Source organism: Rhinatrema bivittatum, chromosome 5 (assembly GCF_901001135.1).
Source record: "Rhinatrema bivittatum chromosome 5, aRhiBiv1.1, whole genome shotgun sequence".
In the NCBI taxonomy this organism is placed as follows: Eukaryota; Metazoa; Chordata; class Amphibia; order Gymnophiona; family Rhinatrematidae; genus Rhinatrema; species Rhinatrema bivittatum.
In genome coordinates this window covers 373,005,413-373,029,247 of record NC_042619.1, presented here as the reverse complement: position 1 = coordinate 373,029,247, position 23,835 = coordinate 373,005,413, and the positions used below count along the sequence as shown (strand labels likewise).

The window sequence follows — 23,835 nt, the reverse complement described above, 5'->3', positions numbered from 1 at the left end:
AAACTGCAGCAGCTGACGTGCCCGCAGGGTTCCTACCCTGCGGGCACGTCAGCTGCTGCAGTTTTTTTTTTTCTTTTGTCTGCGGGGAGTGGGAACCCCACAGGCAATGAGTGAAAGGAAGGAGTCACAACGTGAGATCCCCTCCTGATTTGTGACCCCCCCCCCCCTCCCCTACAGCCTGGTGCTTGACCATCTCTATCCTATCTCCCCTACCTCGCCTTTCCTCTAGGGTGCACATGTTTAGATCTTTAAGCCTATCCCCATATGCTTTAGAAGGAAGACCACTGACCATTTTAGTAGCCCCCCCTCTGGACTGAGTCCATCCTGTTTAAATCCTTTTGAAGGTGCGGCCTCCAGAATTGTACACAGTATTCCAAGCGAGGTCTCACCAGGGACCTACATAAGAACAATATCACCTCCCTTTTTTCCGCTGACCATTCCTCTCCCTATGCAGCCGAGAAGCTTTTTGGCTTTTGATGTTAACTTCTCCATTTGTTTGGCCACCTTCTGATCATCAGATCCCATCGCCCCCAGATCCCACTCTTGTTTCATTCATAGAAGAATTTCATCCCCTGTGCTGTACTGCTTCCTTGCGATTTTGCAGTCCAAATTCACAACTCTGCAGATGAGGAAAACTTTCGTTTAATTTGTATTTTTGTTTCAGTGTTTTAAAATTTGGGTTTTGGTTTTATTTGCTGAGCCAAAATAAACAAATTAAATTCCCTCCCATAAATAGAATTGGGACTCCCCCCCGGGTCCCTTTGCTCTCCCCACCATCTGCCATTAAGCTGGGACCTAGATCTCCCCAGGATGGGCTGGGCTGAGCTAAACCCAGACGGGGGCCTTCCTGGGCCCCTCCGCATCTCACCCCACCCCTGTAATAAGCTGGGCTCAGGGTCGCACAGACTGGCAGCATCAGGTGAATAGAGGCAGGGAGGTAGTTAATGGAGTAGAGGAGGAGGAGCGTGCTGGAGTCAGGGATGGAAGGGAGGGTGGTGGTCAATAGTAGTCTAGTGGTTAGAGTAGATAACTAGGGGTCAAGTCCCTCTTTTCTCACTGATGCTTCTTGTGACCTCTGATAAGTCGCGTTACCCTCCATTCCTTTAGTTACAAACTTAAGCCTAGAACCATCAAGCCGAAAATTTCTTTTCGCAGGAGGGAATCCAGCTATTAAGTGTGTGGTGGGTGGTGTCTCTGCTACAGTCGGGCCCCTCCTCCTTAAAAATGATTGCGGCTCTATGGTGCATTCGTTTGTCTTGCGGCCAAGCACCGCAGGACAAAAGAACGCGCCGAGCGGCCCTTTAGGTGCAGTAGCAGTCCCAACCTCAAGGGACCACCATTGCCTTAAAGGACCGCTACCTAAAAAAAAACTGTGGCTAAAGAAAAGGTTGAGTGGGAGTCAGGGCTGACCCCTGGCTCAACCCAGATCCACAACTCGAGGGGCCCTTGATCCCTCCAATTTTGTGTCATCTGCAAATCTGATTATCTCACTCGTCGTATTTCTTTCCAGATCATTTATAAATATATTGAACAGTAAGGGTCCCAAAACAGATCCCTGAGGCACTCCACTGTCTACTCCCTTCCACTGAGAAAATTGCCCATTTAATCCTACTCTCTGTTTCCTGTCTTTTAACCAGTTTGCAATCCACGAAAGGACATCGCCACCTATCCCATGACTTTTTACTTTTCCTAGAAGCCTCTCATGAGGAACTTTGTCAAACACCTTCTGAAAATCCAAGTACACTACATCTACCGGTTCACCTTTATCCACATGTTTATTAACTCCTTCAAAAAAGTGAAGCAGATTTGTGAGGCAAGACTTGCCCTGGGTAAAGCCATGCTGACTTTGTTCCATTAAACCATGTCTTTCTATATGTTCTGTGATTTTGATGTTTAGAACACTTTCCACTATTTTTCCAAACAAACTAGAGGTCTAGTACTGCTTGCTGCCACATGGAGAACCTAGGTTCAGTTCCTGGATCTGCTCTTTGCTCCCTGGGCTGGTGCTGCTGCAGAATCAGCCCCTGGAGGAAGGGGAGTATCTGTCATTGCAATAGCGACACCTAGTGGCCCGATTTGGGGCCTGCGAAAGTGGGGCTCTGTGTGATCCCTGCCAAGGATTGTCACTGCACTATTGGGGCTCAGTGAGCTGGGAGTGGGGACATACAAATTGGGTGGGAACCCCCCACCTGCCAAGTGATTGCAAAAGAAGTTTTTTGCTATGGTCCAACTGCAGCTGGCTCGTATTGAGCAGGAGGAAACTGCCAGGTCATCTCTCTTTCTCTTTCTCCCCCCACCCTCTCTCCCAAAAAGCTACTGTGCCTAGGACAAACAAGTGATTTCGTCTGAAAACATTTTTATAACCCTTCTGACTTCCTTTCTCTAGACAAGATTTATGTTGGCTAGCACTGTTTGGATGCAAGCAGGTGGCTGCATAAGAATCAGTTTTCCAAAGTTTAGAACAGAGCGTGGTGTGCTCAGTAAATCCTGGTGTAGTTAGATCCATAAATAAAGCTTTCACGGAAAGAAAACAGAACGCTGTTTCCTGACTCCATCTCTCCCCACCCTTGCATTGTGCTTCTGAAATGCCTCTTGTCCCCCTGCACCTTCCACTGTCTTAAGATGTCACGCGGACACGTTTTCTCCTCAAACGTGATCGTGACCCTCTTGTTCTAGCCCGGTGCACCTGCATAGAGAAGTGGCAGAAGGCGATCAGGTTACCTGGAGACTGCCTTGAGCGGTTATTAGCTACTGAAGCAAGCTGTGCCAGAGCTGCTGTCACTGGATTATTTTATCGGACAGGTTACATATTTGCATGTCAACCACTTTGTTATAGGAATAAATAGCTAGAGGAAGAAAATTGGCACTGAAGCAAACTTTTGAAAGCTGTAGCACTTCTCTCCCCACGAGTTGCCTAATTGATAAATGATCCACGTAGGTTGTTTTTTTTTTTTTTGTTCAAATACTTTTATTGAATTAAAGGTAATGCAATGAAGAGTTATAAAACAAAACATCATAGCACAGCGAGCAGCTTAGTTTGAGAGATAAAGGCAACATATTTGAAGTAGCAACGGAAGCATACAAATAAAGAAGGCAATACTCATATAGCATGAGTTACAGGGATGCAGTTTCTAAGGAGTCTTCTCAAGGTCTCCTCACCACAGATCGTTTAGCAAGTTGGTGAAATTTTGTAGCTTCTGCCTTCTCATATTTATAGTACATACAGACTTCCACCAAAAATGCTCAATAAGTAGCACATTATGCTTTCAATTAGCAAGAATCATTTTTACACCCATAGCCAATAAAAAAATCCAATAATTTTTTGTTAGATGGTGAAAGTGAAATTGAAAAAACTGCAGCTTGTAGTATGATTATTTGATAAATAATTGAGCAGTCAGTATTGAGTATGCATGATATTGTGCTCCATATGGATTTCCAGAAAGTAAAGACAAGAGGACAATGGGAAAAGCATGTGCGATAACGCTGATTTTTACTTAATATAGGACCAGTATTTATGATCTTTAGAGATTCTAACTCTAAACACTTTCCACGGAGTCCAAACTGCTGTATGCATTATGAAAAATAGTTTGTGTAATGCTGGAAGATAGTGAGATACGAATGGAAGAATTTCTTAAATATACTCAGTCAACTTCATCCTCAGAACAATTTAATTCTGAAAGCCAGGTATTAAGTAAAGTAATATACTTTGGGAATCTGATTTGCTTAAGTACTATGGGTATATGTGTGTGTGTGTGTGTGTGTGTGTATATATATGAATGTCAAATCTCCCATTGGACCTATATCTCTATCAGCGTAAGCTAGTTTTGGAAAAGTAGTTAGGAAGTGCATCTTCAAAAGAATATCCCTTCATTGAGGTATAAAGTTACAACCAATGATGGGCTTGATATTTAGACTATGAACTGAGAAAACAGATTGTCAAAGGAGAGTAGCTTAGTATCCTTTATCAGTTGTTCTATGAGTCAGATACCCTACAGATGCCATGTTTTCCAATAAAAACTTCTGTTGGCAATCTTAATATGAAAGTGATACCAAGGAAAGGAGAATTTGAAACATTTCCATTTAGGGAATATTGGACTGAAAAATTGGTCACATTCCAAATAAGCTCTGTGAAGGAAGAAGGTGGGGACATACCAGGGATAATTTCCAAAGGAAAAGGTTGTACTGAATGACGTTTAGTGATCAGCCAACGGGGATTGTTGGAAATATTTAATACCGAATGCAACTAGTGGTATTCCTGCTGTAAAATGTATGAATGATGGTAGCTTTAAAAATCAGGAAAATTGACACTTCCATTCTCTTTGTTACTTTAAGTTTTGAAAGTGCTATTTTGGGCGTCTTCCCTTGCCATAAGAAGTCAGTAAGCATCCTATTTAATTGTTTATGAAAGAAAGCGGAGAAATAAAATGGTACCATAGAGACGTCATAATTTATATGGGGTGTAGTAGCCATCTTAATAGTGTCAAGGCGACACCACCACTGAGATGTAAGGCTACCACTGAAGAAAAGTTTCCTGGAGCATACATAACAGAATGATTCACAATGTCTAACAGTGTGAGAAATATCAGCAAAAATGAAATAACCAAATATTTAAGACCTTCATGGATATGTTTAATTTGATATTTATCCAGAGCAGTATTGCAGCCCATAAAATTCAGAGGGATTTCATTTTTTTGCCAGTTAATTTGATTACCTGTGATATTGGAAAAAGAAGAAATAGAGATCAGATTAGGTAGAGTAGTGTCAGGGTTGCTAAGATTTAAGATATCAGCATACGCCGAGAGCTTAAACTTCTCATTCCCAATCAAAATGCCTGATATTTTAGGATGCTGCCTGATGGCCAATAGAAGAGGTTCCAGAACTAAGCTGAAAAGCAAGGGCGACAAGACATCTTTGTCTCGTGTCTCTAAATAGAATAAATTTGGAAGAAAGTTTATTATTTACAGATATGCTTGCCTGATGGGCATAATAGAGAAGCCAAATGCTAGATAGGAAAGTGTCCCCAAATCCAAACCATCTGAGAACCAAAAAAAAGATATTCCCACTCCACAAGATTGAATGCTTTCTCAACATCTGCAGATAAAGGTATCATGAAGTGGGAACATTTTGTGCCAAGCAATTAGATGTTGAAAAAGGCGTGCATTGTTAGAAATACAGTGCCGTTTTATAAATCCTGATTGATCAGGATGGATCAGATCACACATAGCATTCACCATCCTATTGGCCAACAGTTTTGCAATTAGTTTATAAACAGTGAAAAAAGAAATGGGTCTATAGTTAGACACTAAGGGCCCGATTCATTAGGGCTTTTCTCCTATTCTGTCTATGGGAAAATGCCTTGATGAATCAGGGCCTAAATTAGCATTTCTGCCCGGTTTTGGTAAAAATACAATGCAGGCATCAGCAAACGGGCTTTAGAAATGGATTTAACAATAAATCGGCACAGTAGTGGTGGAGATGGGGTAGTAACAAATCTTGAAATGTTTTAAAGAAAACTACGGGAAATCCATCAGGGCCAGGAGCTTTCCTAAGTTTAATAAAGAAAAAGCCTTAGACATTTCTATTAGAGAGAGAAACTCCTCTAGCTTCAATTTTTGTTTCGTAGAGAGAGTAGGATGAGTAGTTGAAGAAAGTAAAGTACAGGGAAGAATCATTAGATATTTCAGACTAATATGTTTTGATAGAATAAGCGGAACTGATCCAATATGTCAGCATACCTCACAACAGTATGTGAAGCATTTACACTTATTGCTTGAACTCGTTTCCTTTCACTACGCTCCTTGATAAACTTTGCTAATAGCTGACCACACTTATTGTCCTCTGAATACTAACGAGCTTTCTGGATAAATATAGATTTCCCCAACTGTTTACTCGACAAATTATTATAAGCATATTTGGCCTTATATAATGAATGCAACAGTGTTGTCTCTTCTAATGATGGTGGCTTTCTCCAAGTGTAAAACCTCTGCATGGAGGTTATTCAGTTCTGCTCTGGTATTGCTGTTTAATGCTACAGTGAAGCTAATTATCTCTCTATGAATAGTGGCCTTAAAGGTTTCCCATACTGCAAAAACGGAAATGTCATCAGTTACATTTTGTTGGAAAAAATCATCTATGAGAGCCCGAAGGTGAGGCATGAAGGACAGTTCTTCTAGGAGAGCTGAATTATATATCCACATGTGGGTCGATGCAGATAGTGGCGATAAGTTCAGCATGATCTGAAATCAAAATGGGATATATGGTCGCCAAATTGGTAGAAGGAATCAAGTTCCCAGATATCAAAAAGTAATTCTCGAATATGAAGTATGGGGGCAGAGAAGAAAGTAAAATTTTTATCTGTGGGATGCAGGATTCACCAGGGATCAGCGAGACCTTGTGAATGCATAAGCTGGTCTATTACCAGTTGAGATTTAGAAGTAGATGGTTTGCAGTTGGATTGTTTGTCTATAATAAGAACCTAAAAACATAAGAAGTTGCCATACTGGGTCAGTCCGAGAGTCTATTCAGCCCAGCATCCTGTTTCCAACAGTGGCCAATCCAAGTACCTGATAAGTACCTAAACATTAAGTAGATCCCATAATAGCAGTGGCTATTCTCTAAGTCAACTTGATTAATAGCAGTTAATGAACTTCTCCTCCAGGAACTTATCCAATTCATTTTTAAACCCAGCTACACTAACTTCTGTAACCACATCCTCTGGCAACAAATTCCAGAGCTTAATTGTGCATTGAGTGAAATAATTTTCTCAGATTTGTTTTAAATGAGCTACTTGCTAACTTCATGGAGTGCCCCCTAGTCCTCCTGTTATCCAAAAGAGTAAATAATTCACATTTACCCATTCTAGACCTCTTATGATTTTATAGACCTCTATCATATCCCCCCTCAGCTGTCTCTTCTTCAAGCTGAACAGCCCTAACCTCTCTATCCTTTTCTCATTGTTCCATCCTCTGTATTATTTTGGTTGCCCTTCTCTGTACCTTCTCCAATGCAACTATATCTTTTTTTTGACATGCGGCGAACAAATTGTACACAGTACTCAAGGTGTGGTCTCACCATGGAACGATACAGAGGCATTATGACATTTTCCGTTTTATTCACCATTCCCTTCCTAATAATTCCTAACATTCTGTTTGATTTTTGACTGCTGGAGCACACTGAGATGACAAATTCAATGTATTATCCACAATGACGCCTAGATTTTTTTTTCCTGGGTAGTAGCTCTTAACATGGAACCTAAGTCCTGCAACTACAGCTTGGGTTATTTTTCCCTATATGCATCACCTTCAGCTTGTCCATATTAAATTTCATTTGCCATTTGAATGCCCAATCTTCCAGTCGTGCAGGTCCTCCTGCAGTTTATCATAATCTGCTTGTGATTTAACCACTCTGAATAATTTGTATCATCTGCAAATTTAATTACCTCATTTGTCATATCCCTTTCCAGATAATTTTAAATATATTAAAAAAGCACCAGTCCCTGAGGCACTCCACTGTTTACCTTTTTCCACTGAGAAAATTGACCATTTAATCCTACTCGCATTTCCTGTCTTTTAACCAGTTTGCTATCCAGAAAAGGATATCACTTCCTATCCCATGACTTTTTAGTTTTCTTAGAAGCCTCTCATAAGGGACTTTGTCAAACGCCTTCTGAAAATCCAAATACACTACCAGTTCACCTTTATCCACAATTTTATTAAACCCTTCAAAAAATGTAGCAGATTTGTGAGGCAAAAGTTGATTAAAATCTCTGCCCAGAATCACCTGAGTGGGGTTATGGTGCATAAAATGAGATGTGACCTGTTAGAAAAAGACCGGACTATCTGAATTAGGAGCATACAGCCTGTAGATGAGAAAAGTCCTCCCTCCTGGATCATATTCTTGAAATATAGTGGAAGAGAATAGCAACTCCTTATAGGCTGGTGCATACAGTAGCTCCCCTATCCAATTTTGTTTGAGCTTCTGAGGAAGAAAGATGGGTTTCTTGTAGCAGTACAATGTCTGATTTGAAAGACTAAACAAGTAAGGATTTTCTTCCCCTTCATAGGGTGTGAGAGAGCATTGACATTCAGTGACACCAATGAACATCAGATATCGTAGACATCAGAAAAAATAGGTAAAGTGTATGAGGAAGGTTCATTGCTATTAAAAAGGAGAGAAACTGACTTGGTACGCCTATTGTAAGTGATTGCCAGTAGAATGTATAGCTTATATTGCAGAATAGCAGTGCAAACAACCCCTGTTAAAAAAAAAAAAAAAAAAAGGGAAAACACCAAAACCCAATACAATGGGAATGGATTCATCTTGAAAAAATAAATGGACCTCATAGCAGGGAAGAAGGATCCTAAGGACAATGTGCACAGAAGTTGTGATCAAAATCCGAACCATGTCACAGTGGCAGCAAAGAAACAACATTTAAACAGCATCAGTGAAAAAGAGAAAAATAAACTAAAAAATCGCGACTATATAAATTGCAATAGTGATTCCCTCCATTTCAGAGGAATCTATACAACCGATGGTTGAAAAAGAGAAGATGAAGGGTCCAATCCAGAGCAGTTAAGCGATCACCTATGGTGCGGATTTCATGGAGGCAATGACTAATTGCTCTGGGGAGTCAAAGGTTTGGGTTTCATTATGATGTGTAACCCGCATTCTCGCTGGGTAGAGAAGCCCATATCTGGCCCCCAGGCTTGCATACGTGGTCTTAAAGCCAAATCACATAAAAGAGAGTTCCCTTTATAGGAGACTGGCATAGTAACCTGGGCAGAGGTAGGGACCTCGAGGACTTCATACCGCAGCAATTGAAAAATAATTGGACGAGGGAACTTAGCGTTTTTAAGGGGTCTGTAAGGAATTCGATGAGCTCTTTCAATTTTCAAATGGGAGTGAGAAGTGTAATCCTGAGCAGGTGAGTATCACTGTAGCTAAAAAAAAGAAATGATATCCATGCCTTCAGGGATCCCTAGGATTCTATTGTTACTGCGACAATTCAGATTTGAAATGTTCTCCAGGTCTCGTTGCAAAATGTCAGTTTTCTTGGCCCCGGCTTGCAAAGGGGTCAGGGACGAAAATAAAGATGAAGTGATAGATTCCACCTTCTCCAAGAGTTCACTGAAACTTCGAAACACGCCGTGGTAAATCTGTGACGGTATCATCGACATTAGATTGCAGCACTTCTTTGAGTTGTTTTAAGTTCGGTCAAAATCAAAACTTCCGATGCCGTGACTTTGACCTACTGCGCGCGGAGGGCCTTGTTTTACTCGCTTTGTGCTGACAGCAACCGCAAATGCCGCTTCAGATTTACCTGATACGGTGCCAGACATCATAAAGAAAGGGAAAATATAAAGCCGCTTACAAAACAGTGACTCAGTCGGATGTTGGTGCATGAAATCTTAGCCAGTCTCTGAGAAGCTAGTTGTTCAGGCAGCCATCTTGGTGCTGCTCCAGAGCGGCCTTCCCCCCCCCCCCGAATCATGTAGTTTTGACAAATTAATACCCGTGTTGAGTTGTTAGGGATAACAAACGCCATCGGGTACTGCACTTCTGACTCCCTGGCTCTCTCAAAGTCCAGCTCTGCAGCCGCTTCCTGAACCTGCAGGATTGGAAATTTATGTCCTGTGGGGGATGTTTTATAAGGCCCCGGGCACCTTGGGAATTTCCTTGGCCACAGGATGGGATTCCCTGTGCCACGTGCAAGGCCTTCTGTGTTCCTGTCATGATCTGATGTCAGAAAGGAAGTAGCTGGTAACCCTGGCAGTGGGAAAGGGACTTGGGTCTTAGAGGCTGTCGTGAAGACTCTGAGTACCCATTTAATGTGAGTCCCTCAAAATAACACCCTGGTGGTCCAGGGCCCCTCCCCACACCTTAAAAAGAAGCATTGGTAGTCCAAGGTGGACCTGGAACACCCCCAGCCCGATTGATGCCATATTCCAAAAAGGCGCCGATGGGACTTTACCTCTAAGGAATTATTTTGAGGGGGAAGGGGAGGAGGAGGATTGGGGGGGGCTACCTTAGACCACCAGGGAATTAATTTTTTTTGGAAGGGGGGGGGGGGGGTCCCAGGGGGAGGTTAGGATGGGGGAGAGGGGTGGGTAGGGGGGAGCAGTGTATTACTCCATGATTTTAAAATCTTGGTTTTTTTTTAACTTTGATATTGTGGGGTCATCTTGGCAGGCAGCCCCGGGGTGGGCAGGGGTCTACCAAGACCCCCGGGTGAGGGGAAGACAGCTACTTTGCGGAGGGGGGGGGTTATGGATCTGGGGTCCTTTAACGTGATAGTGGCCCCTGACCCAGGTGGGCCACCATCGCCCATGTAGGCACTGTTTTTTGGGGGCAATTTTTTTTTTTTGTTGTGTTTCTCCAGCGATTAAAAACAAATCACGTAGCAAGACGGCTGTGATATTTTGTCAGGGAGGGGCTAAATATTGCAGAAACACCCCCCTTGCAATATTTTGCTCCTCCTGCAATAAAATATCATGGCTTAGTAAATGATTCCCTTAGGTTGTGAGCTCTCTGGAGATATGGGGGGGGGGGGGGGGAATACCTCCGTTACCTGAATGTAATCCGCTTTGAAGGCCTGAAAAAGCAAAATAGACATCAATCAAATAAATACATAAATATTCCTTCATAGAAACAAATCTATGTATTTCCCTATTCACGTGTACCTTTTCGATGTATGAACTCATTATTGAAAGCCAGGGTTGCCAGGTCAGATTGATCCAGTCCTGGTTTTGCCTGCAGCTCTTCTCCCCCCCCCACACACACACACAGATTACATGGATTTGTAGTCCTGCCATTCTTTGGGAAATGTGACTCATGAGCTGGTACGTGCAGAGGAGAAAACCCAGGACTGGATCAACCTGTCCATAACGGGAGACAACCCCATTTTTGCAATATTTTCCTTTCTTTTCCAGCCCCCTCTGACTGCTTCTTAAGAGCGCAACGAGCTGAGCTGTGCATGGCCATGGAAGACTACGAGCAAGCCCTTTGTGAGGTGGATGCAGTCTGCAGAAACAAGCCTCTTTGGCCAGAGGTACCAGTGGCACCTAGTGAAGAGGAAAGTGCTGGCAGGCCCAGGTTGTCAATCAGCACACTAGGCCTGTGGCTTAGGGCAAAAAATCTGGGGGCCCCGCAGGTTGATTGAAAATCTGCCGCCTTCCGGCTGTGCTGAATCTCACTCGGCAGAGAACTGCCTTTTGCTTTCCTGATCTAGCCCCCTGCCTTCCCAGACAGCGTACGGGGAACAGGAGGGAGGGGGGTGAGACTGGAGTGGATAGAGCAGAGTAAAGAAGAGCTACACTGCTCCCTGATCCAGCCTCCCCGTCCTGCCATTTAGGGGAGGATGTGAGAGGGGGGAGGAGGACAGAGTTAACGCGTGTGAGAGATGACATGGGGGGTGGAAGGGGGGCAGATACCAGACTGGGAGATTGGAGAGAGGATGTAAGGGGAAACAGTATCAGAGCAAGGTAAGGATATCTGCCTATTCTTCCATCCCTTCCCCTCCAACTGCAATCCAGATCCTTTCTCCCTTGATTTCAGATTCTGTCTCCCAGATCATGGAACCTCTCTTCTTCCCAGATCTCGCAACTCAACCCCTCTTACTCCCTCCTCCCCCATCCCAGATGCCTGATCTTCTTCCCCATCTCCTATCCTTGGTCCTCTTTCCCTCTTCTCTCCCCCCCCACCCCCCCCATCCCTGCTCCGCTTTCGTTTTCACATTCCTTCCCTATCCCTAGCCCTCCTCTCCCCGTGCCTGAGATCGTCTTATCTGTACGGATAGTCGACCCCTCTCCCTCACCCAATAAAAATAAATGACGCAGACGCCATCAAGTTTTTGGAAACCTATTTTGGTAACGTGATATCAAAGACGGGCAATGATGATCAGCGGGCGTCAGAAGTTTCACACTTTTGCCTGCACTCCCTCAGGACGCGATGGGGCTGCGCCTTAGATCTTATGCTGCTTGTTTTCCCACCTAACCTGGGGGGGACGGCAGAGAATCCTAAACCCGTCTCCCGGTGCTAGAGAAGCTATAGGCAGTCATGCAGGAAATGCCCAGAGCAGTGGTCTTTCTCCACAGCGAGCTCATTGTGCCTCTTTTGGGACAGCGGGCAGAGACTGGACAAGGCCTAGCCTTTCCTTCTCTCGGGAGGCCGAGCTCTTCCTGCTGTTTGATTTTCCCCCCACCTCTTCTTGGCAGATTGCATCCTTGTCAAAAATGTAATGCGTTGATTTGCTTCTCTCAAACCGAGTCCCCCGCCTGCAGGGGTTCTAAGAGGCGACGGACGGTCTTAATTGCTTTTTTGTCTTTTTTTTTTTTTCTTTTCCATGTGAGCCCAGGGCCATTATGTGAAAGCTCGAGCTCTTTCTGCCGTGGGGAGGCGTGAGGAGGCGCTGAAGGAGTTTTTCTATTGTGTCGCCTTAAATCCTAACTGGAGCCTGGTAAAGAAAGAAGCGCAGAAGGTGAGGTGGTGTTGTTTTTGTTTGTTTTTTTTCTTATTTGACTCTGCCTCTCTAGATAATGTGCTGAAGTTTCTACTGGCTGGGCTGCTCCTCGCTCTAGGCCTGAGAAAAGATGTGCTTTTCAGGAGAGAGCATTTTTAGTATGGTTCTTGGTACTGTCTTGGCGTCTGAGCTGTTTCCCTCCATTCTAATGAGCCGGGCATGTCCATTAAAATCCTGACTCTTTGCACCATAGGACATGGCAGGCCACCACCCACCCTCCTTCCACCCGTCCCCTTAAGTCTCTTCCACCAGCTCAAAGATGGATTCTACGGCAAGGGTTAAAAAAATTAGGCTGCACAGTTTGGGGGCTTTCTCTTTCAATTTTGAAGGAAATTTGCGTAATCAGTGTGCCACAACCTATTTACTAGCAGTAGACAGATGGACTCAGGACCAGTAGGTTTATGCTACTCTGCCATCAGATGGAGATGGAGCAAGCTGACGACACAGTATACATCACCCTGCAGTGATCCCAGCAAGGTGGTGGATGTGCATCTCTCTATGAAAATTGCTTTGAGCTTTTTGAAAGGAGAAATTTGAAATTCTAAATTCAGAAAAAAGATCTGCTCTCCTGTGGTGATACCTAAAGGTCCCTCCCCCAGTTCGAGAATTCCTGAGGCGATTTCCATGGTCCCTCGGAGGTGTGCCTTGGTCCGGTAGCTGGGTTTCCTGGCGTGGACTTAGCTGCTAGATCAGCTGAAAGGCAGGGGGTGCAGGAGGCTAAGTGCATTGGTGACGGCAGATGACCCCTCCCTCCACAACCGGAGACCGTCTCTGTACTCATTCTTTCCCAGGCCCCATTTGCACCAAGGCGAACGAGCACTGCACAGTTTGGACTGCAATGGGGCACATTTAAAACTAATCGGAGAAAGTTCTTTTTTACTCAACGCACAATTAAACTCTGGAATTTGTTGCCAGAGGATGTGGTTCGTGCAGTTAATATAGCTGTGTTTAAAAAAGGATTGGATAAGTTCTTGGAGGAGAAGTCCATTACCTGCTATTAAGTTCACTTAGATAATAGCCACTGCCATTAGCAATGGTTACATGGAATAGACTTAGTTTTTGGGTACTTGCCAGGTTCTTATGGCCTGGATTGGCCACTGTTGGAAACAGGATGCTGGGCTTGATGGACCCTTGGTCTGACCCAGTATGGCATTTTCATATGTTCTTAGCCTTCTATCTGGGGTGAACAGAAGCCCATAGCAGACCACCCGACTTTTTTCTTTTGATAAGAATAGGTTGGGCGTTGCCATTGCCAAACAGACAATATCCAATTGGCTAGAAGATTCTATCTCCTTCTGTTATGCCCAGGCGGGATTGCATCTTGGGGATCATGTCAAGGCTCATTCTGTCATTCTGTCAGAGCCATGGCAGCGTCTGTGGCCCCCTTGCAAGCAGCTCCAGTGAAGGAGATCTGCAAGGCCGCGACGAGGAGTTCTCGCCACATGTTCACATCTCATTACTGTCTGGATAGGGATGGCTGACGTGACAGTAGGTTCAGCCGGTCTGTCCTTCGGAGCCTGTTTGAGGTGTAAAATCCAGCTCTCTCAACCTAGGCACATTGTTTGGGTTCAGGCTATCTCCCTCTGTTACCCTCATTACCAGTGTTGCTGAGCTGTTGACACTTGGTTAGGTGTCTGTTGGTCCCGTTTTTGTGTTTGGGAGCAGCCTGTAGCTAGGGATACACCCACGTGTGAGGACTGAGGACTACCATCCTGCTTGTATTCAGAGATAGCACAGTTGCTTACCTGGAACAGGTATTCTCTGAAGACAGCAGGATGTTAGTCCTCACAAAACCTGCCCTTCACCCTGCAGAACTGGGTTTCTCCTAATTTTTTGTTTTTATTGTAATTTTATGTTACGAGACTGAAATGATACCCCGTGTGGAATAGGGCATGCTCAATGTGCCTAGTCAAATTCCTAGAAACTTTGTCATAAGTTTTCCGCATTGGGCGCTATCTGATGATGTCACCCATGTGTGAGAACTAACATCCCGCTGTCCTCCGAGGACACCTGTGACAGGTAAGCAACTCTGCTTTCTTCAACAGAAGAAGATTATGCGGCTCTTCCTAGGGTCATGGAATCTCAAGAAACCAGAGGCTTTAGGGATATGGTCACCATATTTTGCTGCGTTCTCTCAAAGTTTGCGTACTAGTAAGAACTGAAATTGTTTGGGTTTTTTTTTTTTTTTCTCTTTAGATAATGTGTGAGATGTTCTTCCCGGCTTTTGAAAACGTACGTGACAGTCTCGCGGCTCCCTTCCATGCTACCTCGTCTTACACAAGGCTAAAACCAACCTTTCTATGCAGCATCAGCACATCGACTAGAGAAGATGGTTCAAGTGCAGGGGGCTTAAAGGTACAGAGCTGCCGTACAGGTTCCATCGGAGAGTTACTCCTTCGGCTTCTTTGCTGTAGTCGTTTTAGCATTGTTGTGGAGCTGCTCTTCAGTTAACTAGAAAGCTAGTTTGGGAACTGTTGTGTATATACCTTGACTCTCATGGTTTGGTTCCAAATAGGTCTTGATTTCTCAGGAGTCTTCTAACCATTCTGTACTTTTGGGAGCAACTTTCTTTTCATCAGTCCCATGGTACTTTACACCCAAAAGACTCTTAAAGCCCCAGTGCAGTAGTTAAAGAATTTAGCACTCGGTGCTGAAGTGTCAGGAAGTGCCTTCCCCGTGCTCCTCCCCCTCGCCCCGCCATGCTTTGCCAAGTGGCAGTAGCAGTTCTGCTGCCGCATACCATCTCTTGACAGCTCAGTATATGCTACGCTAAACATACTCCCTGTGCCTTCCTCCCCTCCCCTCCCCCTGTCAAGGCGTTGCTCTTCTTTTGGAACATATCTGCAGCCAATTCTGGGGTGCTCGTCGTAGCAGCCAACTTCAAGGATAAGGAGATGAGATGGTGGGCAAAACCAACATTGGTGTTGCTGCCTAATTGTGGGCGTGTAGAGTGAAATGCGGGATGCTAATATGATTTGTTCAGACGGATCAGAAGCCAAGATGTCTTCTTTCTTGATCCCACTTTCTGAATATCTTAGAATTATGGTATATTGTAGTAAGCCACTAATATTTTTAAGGCTAACTTGTCCTAACTGTGCATTACTGTTAACTTGTCACTGCAGTGTAATTCAGAGCATGCTGTTTACAAATGGTATTTATTTATTTATCTTTTAATAATCAGCATTAGCCTTGTGGGCTGCCACAGAACTGTTAATAATCATTCTCCTAGTCTGTGGAATCGAGCAGCACAAAAAGTGGGCAAGAACCAGGAGGAAATTGTAACCCTCAACAGAAGTTCAGGGTCAAACAAGTTGTTTTGTTTTTTTCCAGTTCACCACCTTGATTTTGGAGAAATGACAGATGAGAATAATGTGAATTTTTTTTTCCTTGTGATTTTTTTTAATTTTTTTTTTTAGAATCGGGCTGAGCAGGCTTGTGATGATGGGGTCCAGCCATGTGCTCTACTGCTGCCTGCACCGAATGCATATGCTGGCACAGAGGTATGGGCTGCGTTACCAAAAAAAAAAAAAAAAGGGTTACAAATATTTAAAAATCATGCTACGCTTTACACTTTATATTCATTGACCTGCCCCTTTTGAGGCCCAACTCGTGACAATATTTTATTGCTTTTCTGTAATATTATGCACCTGGAAGATTGGTGATAAGATTCACTCTATAAAAGAAAAAACAAGCATGCTTTATATGAAGGAAGGGATGCAGAAAGATGAGCATCCTGTAGAGCTGCCACAGTGGCTTACACTGTATTTATTTATAGTTCACCTTTCAGGCACTTCGGATGTTGTAATTATTTTCCTGTCCCTGAGGCTATGAGGGCTAAAGTGACTTGGCCAAGGTCACGAGGATTTGAACTCTGGGTTTACAGCCCATTGCTCTAACCACTAGGCTACGCCTCCTGTTCACATAGTTGTTTTCAAGGCGCAGTTAATTAAGAAGGACTAATTTGGATGCAAATGAGAGAAGGTGGCGATGGAGGGGGAAGTCTACCATGTTTGACGTCCTCATGGTGTGTGTGTCTCGTCTGCAGGACTTTGTGTTCAGATTAACCAAAGTCTCATCCCAAGAGGGTGGCCTGTTTGGAAGCGCTGGTTCTTCAGTCCGGCAACATACACGTGATCTGCAGTTGGAAGACACAAAGACGACGTTGGGAAAAGTACTCAGCGGCTTACCGGCAGCCAGTTTAAAGAGAAAGCTTGCCAGCAGTTCAGAGTTACAGAGCTTGGAAACGCTCAGCAAAGTTGCCAAGCAAGGTCTGTAGTGTGTGTGTATGGAAGAGCCAGGATGGGTTTTTATGCCAAATTTCTCTTGTATTGCTTTTTAGGGTATCCTGGCAGAATGTTTACAAATGAATGGGGGCAAACCAATACATAATCTCGGTGTTGCTCCCAAAGTAGGAGGCAAATGAATAAAAACACAACCGACATAACATGATATTTATTTATTTATTTATTTATTTTTGGGTTTTTCTATACCGGAAGTTCCTGTATAATATACATATCACTCCGGTTTACAAGGAAAAAAATTAACTATCGCCTCGGTGGGCGGTTTACATTGAACATATAAACAATTTAAACAATTTAACAGTTAATTATTACGGTTTACATTGAACAGACAAACAAACAATTTAACAATTAATTATTACTGAGCCTAGTTTAAATAAAAAAACATGATATAAGAGCCCTTTCAAAATGAGGGGGCTCGAGTGGCTTCCAGACGACGGAGTGCCAAGGGGAAGAGGAATTGTTTTCTGCCTCTTTCAAAAAAAAAATAGGAAGAGAGTTGCCATATTAGCCCACCATAAATATATTTATTTAAAACAGTACTTGGGTAGAAAGAATCCGTTTGTTATGCAAGCTTTTGGGACTTGTAAGGGGTTTCCGCCCAGGTAAAGTACTGCAAATACATACAAGATTCCTTGAACGTGGGTCCCCACTGCATTTCTCTTACATGATGGGGCAGGTTTTCAAAAGCTCCTAGCCGCCTACCTTTGAAAATGCACTGCTGCTGGGCACCTAATTATAACCGCCATGTTTGACATGACAGCTCTGTTTAGCCCCTCAAATTCTTGGCGGGGGCGGCGTTAGATCAGAGTGGATGAAAGTTAGCTAGTCGGCACTAATTTTCAGCACTAGCTGGCTAACTTGCCCGGTTACCTGTGTGCAGAGCGATGGCTGGCTGAGTCATGCAAGGAATTTGGCCTCCCTTGTTAGAATTCACACATTGGGGAAGGGGAAGATCCTATCAAAAGAGGGTGGGCGTTGTGGTCACATGTAATCAGATTATTGTAAGGCTCCCTTTGTGGGTTTACTGGATAATTTAGTTTGGAGACTCTCTAGTTTGGTTCAAACTAGGGCAGTGACAGTGGTGCCTAGCAGTAGGGGGGTCAGAAATAAAATCATCCTATCCTGACAGAATTACATGTGTACGCTGTTGAGCTCAGTTTAAAACTGTTGTTTATAGGGCAATGAGGGAGAAAGATCCCTCCATGTTTTTTAAAATGTTGGTTGTTTTGGTATACGCTGCTTCGAATTTTGAACTCAACATAGGGAGCATTTTTATGTAAACCTCCTCTCCCCTGCCTGCCTTTCTACTACACATCTGGCAAGAAGGAGATAAAAGGTCCACAGTTATAGAAAAGACTTCCTAGGGAAACCAGATTAGAAGCATATTAGCAGCTTTGAGATGTTTAAGACTTAGTTTTTTAAACTAGCTTTTACAACCCGAGTTTCTTAGCGTCCAGTCAGATGAATCCAGAACAAGTGGGCTATGCATCTCTACCAGCAGCAGAAGGAGACAGTCAAACTGATGTCACAGTACATATAGCCCTGCAGTGACATCAGCCTGCCAGATTCTCCGTCTCCAGCAGATGGTGGACGTGCATCTCCCCACTGGGGATTGCTTCATTTTAAAGAAAAGGAGAATTAAAAAATAAATTTGCCCCACTCTCCTGCGGTGATACCAAATGGTTCCTTCTAAAGTTGAGAACTCCTTGTTGTGGTCCTGTCCGTGAGCAGAGTCCCCCACCTACCTCCAGCTTGAACGCGGCCAGCTTTGCTGCCGATGCCATTTTCTCACGGCAAGCCATGCCACTGTGTCCCGGCTCCCCCGCGGTCCTAGTGCCGCCGTCGGGAGCTTTCCTTTGTTGCTGAAGCCGCCACTGCCACTCCTGCTCCATCACGGCTGGTGCCACTGCCGGGGTCCTCTGTCTGAGCGGCAGGGAAGCTGCCTCTGCCGCTGCCTTTGTCCATCTTCCTTGCGGTAGGGAGCCGCCTCTCGTCGGGCCTTCCACGTGGCCTGCACACTGCTGTCCTCTGTTCTGCTCCTGCTTCTTCCTGCTTCAGCATAGACGCGGGCGTGCATCTCACTTTGAGATTTAAAGGGCCAGCGGCGGCAAAAGCCCCGCGGCCCTTAGCGATGATATCATCAGCGTGATCCTGCTTCAGCCCTATAAAAGGGCCTTGCTGCTGATCCTCAGTGCCTTTGGATCGGGTTTGCACAGTGTCTGTGATCTTCCTTCCAATTTAGGTCTTCCATGGTCTCCTGTGTCTTGATGGATCTTCGTGTTCCTGAACTTCATCTCCTTGATGTTCCTGGTCTCATCCCTCTTTGGAGCTCCCTCTTCACCTGTCTTCTGTTCCTGATGTTCCGTGTCCAGATGTCCTGATGTTCCGTGTCCTGAGCTGCCATGTTCCTGATGTCCGATGTTCCTGTCTTGACTTCGACCATCTCATCTTCAGCTCTTCGTCCAGTTCCCAGGTCCCTCGTCTGTCCACCTCTCTTGGCGTGCTATGTCGTGGTCCGTGACCAGCCCATGGGATGGCTGTGTTGGGCGCCTCGTGGTACAAGGCCTTCTTGTCTGCAGCGCAAGCCTCCGGGAGACTTCTGTTTTTAATGCCTTGCTTCTGAGTATCCTGAGTCTTGAATCTTGTCCCGGTCTACGGAGTTCCCTTGTGCCTGCTTCCGTTCATGCCTAAGACTCTGCCAGAACCTGCTCCGCTCTAGCGTGGTCCGCGACCAGCCACAGGTGGGTGTGTAGGGCACGCCCCGGTGCAGTAGAGAGCAGTAGAGTATCTTCGTCATGTTCCAGTCTCAAGTTCCACGTCCTCGTGTGGAGTCTGCTTCACATTCAGCGTGGTCTGCGACCAGCCATGGGTGGCTGTGTAGGGCGCACTGCGATGCAGTTCTCACCCAGTACTCTTGCCTGACTCTTGAATCTGTGCCTGAAACTTCTGAGCAACCTGAATCCTTGTCCGAGTCTTCTGAGTATCCTGAATCCTTGTCTGAGTCCTCCAAGTCTTCTGAGTTTCCTGAATCCTTGTCTGAGTCCTTGTTTGAGTATCCAAGTCTTCGTCCGAGTCTCCTGAGTATCCAAGTCTACGTCTGAACCCTCCGAGTATCCTGAGTCTTCATGTTCCTGCCCTCAGCCTCCGTCTGGCCTCATGCACTCATCGTTCCCTAGCAACGGGTCCGGAAGGACTCTCGAGTAGCTGGAGGGCTACTCTCAAGATCAGCATTGCGTTGCAGGATCTCATTGGCACGTATAGGTCCAGCGGAGGCCTGAGCCTGCCTTGTTCGTGTTCCGGATAAGGCACGCCTTGTCTTCGCTCCAGCCTTGTTCCTGCTCCACCTGTGCTCATACTGGCTTACCTCTCGCGGTGTGTATTGGGGTTCCTACCTGAGCCGTGCCGTGATACAAGGGTTCACATCCTCCTTAGATGGGACCACGCTTCCGAGCTCCTAACCGGGCCTGAGGGCGCACTCCGCAACACTCCTGAGGTGATTTCCATGGTTCCTCAAGCAAGTGCCTTGTTCTGGTGGCTGATTTCAGCCAGCCTGGACTTAGCTGTTTCAGCAGCTGAAAACCAGCGGATGCAAGAAGCCAAGCGTGGCACCTGTTCTTTTCTCCCGCAGCTGGAGACCGTCTCTGTACTCAGCCAGGTAAAGCTGAGCTCCGGTAAGTTAAAAAAAATAAATTAAAATATATATATATACATTCTCCTAGAAGAAGGTTTTTGTTGTGTAGGGCTTCCCCGGGTCTCTGTGTTTGGCGTGCCGGTCCGATGTTCATCCCATTCCCCGGGAGGTCGAGGAACATAAGCAGCCTAGCGGGTTGAGCAGCCTTCTTAGGCAAGGCCCTGCTCTGACGCTTTTCGCTGTGTGCTGCTTGATAGGCCGCAACAGCATTTCGCACCTTCTAAGGCTGCCCTCTACAAGATTGTCGGTCCGACATGTGCATCTAGCTGTGCACTCAGGTTGTGTGCCCAGTTTTTGGATGCACAGTCGGGCCTTGTATTCTGTGCGTCCACATTAAGCGATGCCGTATGGCCACTCATTTTCCTCTGCGCACAAGAAGTACTGTGTGCTTAAGTTTTTTGTGCGCTTATTTTTGGGTGTCTAGTTGTGTGAAGCCTAAGTGTTGGACACATAATTTTTGGGTGCCTAGGTTGAGCGTGCATATAACCCCCCCCCCCCCCCCCCCCAAAAAAAAACAACAACAGTTAGACGCATGCCTCTGGCCGCTGCTCAGCGCACTGTTGGCCACAATGGCGCCTATACCTAAGAAGCCCAAGTGTCTTTCTCTTTGCGCCACTTGTCATATTCGGACATCTCAGCCAGAAATGCCTGCTAATTTGTGCCAGCACTGTTTGGAGGCTGAGGGAGAATTGTCTTCCTCTGATTTCACTAAGCCTGGTTCTTCCCAGCCAGATGTGAGTCTGGGTAAAGATGACTCAGGTAGGGTGCATGATTTTGGAACTTCCCTAACTGGTTCCTCAGCAGGGGAAGGTAGCTCAGTGAGTACACCTCAGGTATTTCCTGGTCTGGATACTTCTACTTTTTCATGGATAGAATTTTTCCAGGAGCTGCAGTCCTCAGCCCTGTCCAATGCTCCCAGAGCAGGTGCAGGTAGGATCCTTGCCTGAACCTTCTGTTAAACGCTGGAGTACTCCTAGAGTGGCAGCGGGACCTCTGGATAGAGATCCAGATGGCATGGATGATGACGCCGATCCTGACTCTCTTGAGGATGGTGAAATTCCCCCTGGATTACAACCTTATAGAACTATGTTACAGTTCTTTCATAGAGACGAACTGCCAGCTCTGGTTTCCCAGATCTTGAAAATGCTTGGAGTTCTTGGGCAGATTCAGTATCTGAGCCAAAGAGAAAACCCATTTTGGTTTCCTTGCATAAACCCTCACTTGTTTTTTCCCAGTAATGGAAGCCATTCAAGAATTGATTGATCTTGAGTGGGATGCCCCAGGGGCAGGATTTTGGAAGGCCTGCACTCTCTGGATCCAATGGTAAGAGAGTGCTTATGTTTTCTGAAGGTAGATGCACTTGTGTGTGCACTGCAGTCTCCAAGCGGATTATTATTCCTGTGGAAAGAGGAGCAGACTTGAAGGATGCTCATGATAAAAAGATTAGGACTATCCTTAAGCATTTGAAGCAGTGGCAATGACCTTGCAGATCACTTATTGTTGTTCCTTGGTGGCTTGCTCTTGTTTGCATCTCTCCCAGGAGGTTGATGACTCTGGGGTAAACTCCAGAGCAGTTATGGAATCAGCTGCTGCCTTCTTGGCAGATGCAGACTGTAATTTGGTCTGCACTTCAGCCAGAGGGGTGGCTTTGGTAGTAGCGGCCAGGTGTTAGTTATGGTTGAGAAATAGGTCAGCCAAGGTGACCTCCAAGGCTAACCTCACCAAGCTAGCTTTTGTTTGCAGAGAGTTGGAGAAACTAGCCAGTAAGTGGGGTGAATCTTCAATTCCTTGTTTGCCAGAGGATAAGAAGCAGGCGCAGTGCTTGTTTAACATGAGAGTTCGTGCTAGAGGATCCAAGTGTTTTCGACTCTATAGAGGAGCAATCTTTGAGAACTTGACCCTTCGGTAGGTCTCAGTTCTCCCCGACAGCCCAAAAGAGGTGCAGACTCGGGTAGTGGAACTTCCTGAACCTTCCAATGAAGGTTTGCCGACCCACCCCTGGGAACAGGAGATAGGGGGACATCTCTTTTATCAGAGGTGGGTTGAGATCAGATCAGGGAGTCCTGGAGGTGATACAAGAAGGATATGTGATGGAGTTTCGCAGTGTTCCTTAGCACGTGTTCATGGAGTCTCGCTGCCGCTCCCCACAGAAGAAGCAGGCAATGGAGGGTATATTGACAAGGCTTCTCAGTCTGAGGGCTGTGGTCCCAGTACCCACGACTCAAGAAAATTCGGGGCGATACTCCATTAATTTTGTTGTGCCAAAGAAGGAGGGCTCTTTTCATCCCATCCTGGACCTCAAAGGGTCAACAGTCATCTGCAAGTGAAGCACTTTTGTATGGAAACATTGTGCTTGGTGATAATGGCCGTGCAGTCGGGGGAATGTCTGACCTCTCTGGATATATCCGAGGTGTATCTCCACATTCCCATCCGACTAGAACATCAACGCCTCCTGCGGTTCACAGTTCTGGGATGCCACTTTCGGTTTTGGGCACTGCCCTATGGTCTGGTCACCACTCCCAGAACATTTTCCAAGGTAATGGTAGTAGTTGCGGCAGAGTTGAGTGAGAATAGAAACCTAGTACACCCATATTTGGACAACTGGCTGATTTGCGCTAAGTCACTGGAAGAGAGCTGCCTGGACTTGCAAGGTGATTTCCCTATTGCAGGAGCTCGGCTGGGTAGTGAACCTGGCCAAGAGCAGTCTTCAGACTGTTCAGATGTTGGAATACCTCTGGGTTTGGTTCAGTATAAGCTGGGCAAGGTTTTTCTGCCAGAAGCTTGAATTCAGAAGTTGCTGGTGCAGCTCCATCTGTTGATGAACACTCTGCGCCCAACTGTGTGGTCTTACCTTGGCTTAATGGCGGCAGCTCTGGAAGTGGTAGCGTGGGAAAGGGTGCATATGCATCGTCTGCAGTGCTCCCTGCTGTCTTGGTGAAACTCCGCAATCTCAGGACTATTCGATTCGGCTCCACTTGCCGATGGAGGTCTCCTCCCAACTGCAGTGGTGGCTGCAGGTGGATCATCTAGTCCCACTATCGCTCCTTGTGACCTTGGCAAGTCATTTTGCCCTCTGTTGTCTCAGGTACAAACTTAGATTATAAGCCCTCTGGGGATAGAGAAATACCTACAGTACCTGAATGTACTGAAAATAAAAAGTATGAAAAGTGGAATATAAATCTAAAAAAAAAAAAATCTAAGGAGGGGTGTCTCCCTCGCCCCACCGGACTGGCTAGAACTGACAACAGATGCAAGTCTACTTGCTTGTGGAGCTCACTGTCAAGAGCTGACAGCACAAGGATACTGGAATAAAGAGTCTCTCTGGG

General features: G+C 45.5%; 1 protein-coding gene across 4 annotated transcripts in view; it reads left to right on the top strand.

The window, feature by feature from the left end:
* Positions 1-23,835, top strand: part of LONRF2 (LON peptidase N-terminal domain and ring finger 2) — an 81,301-nt gene that overhangs the window by 5,151 nt on the left and 52,315 nt on the right. For 3 of the 4 annotated variants that reach the window (XR_003857169.1, XM_029604789.1, XM_029604788.1), the window contains exons 2-6: positions 10,929-11,047; positions 12,353-12,475; positions 14,714-14,872; positions 15,934-16,017; positions 16,563-16,785. Coding sequence is in view for 3 of the 4 variants with exons in the window: in XM_029604789.1 (XP_029460649.1) it covers positions 10,929-11,047; positions 12,353-12,475; positions 14,714-14,872; positions 15,934-16,017; positions 16,563-16,785 (708 nt within the window). In the remaining variant the exon portion in view is untranslated. The remainder of the gene's footprint in view (positions 1-10,928; positions 11,048-12,352; positions 12,476-14,713; positions 14,873-15,933; positions 16,018-16,562; positions 16,786-23,835) is intronic. The other variant, XM_029604790.1, reaches the window with a different exon arrangement.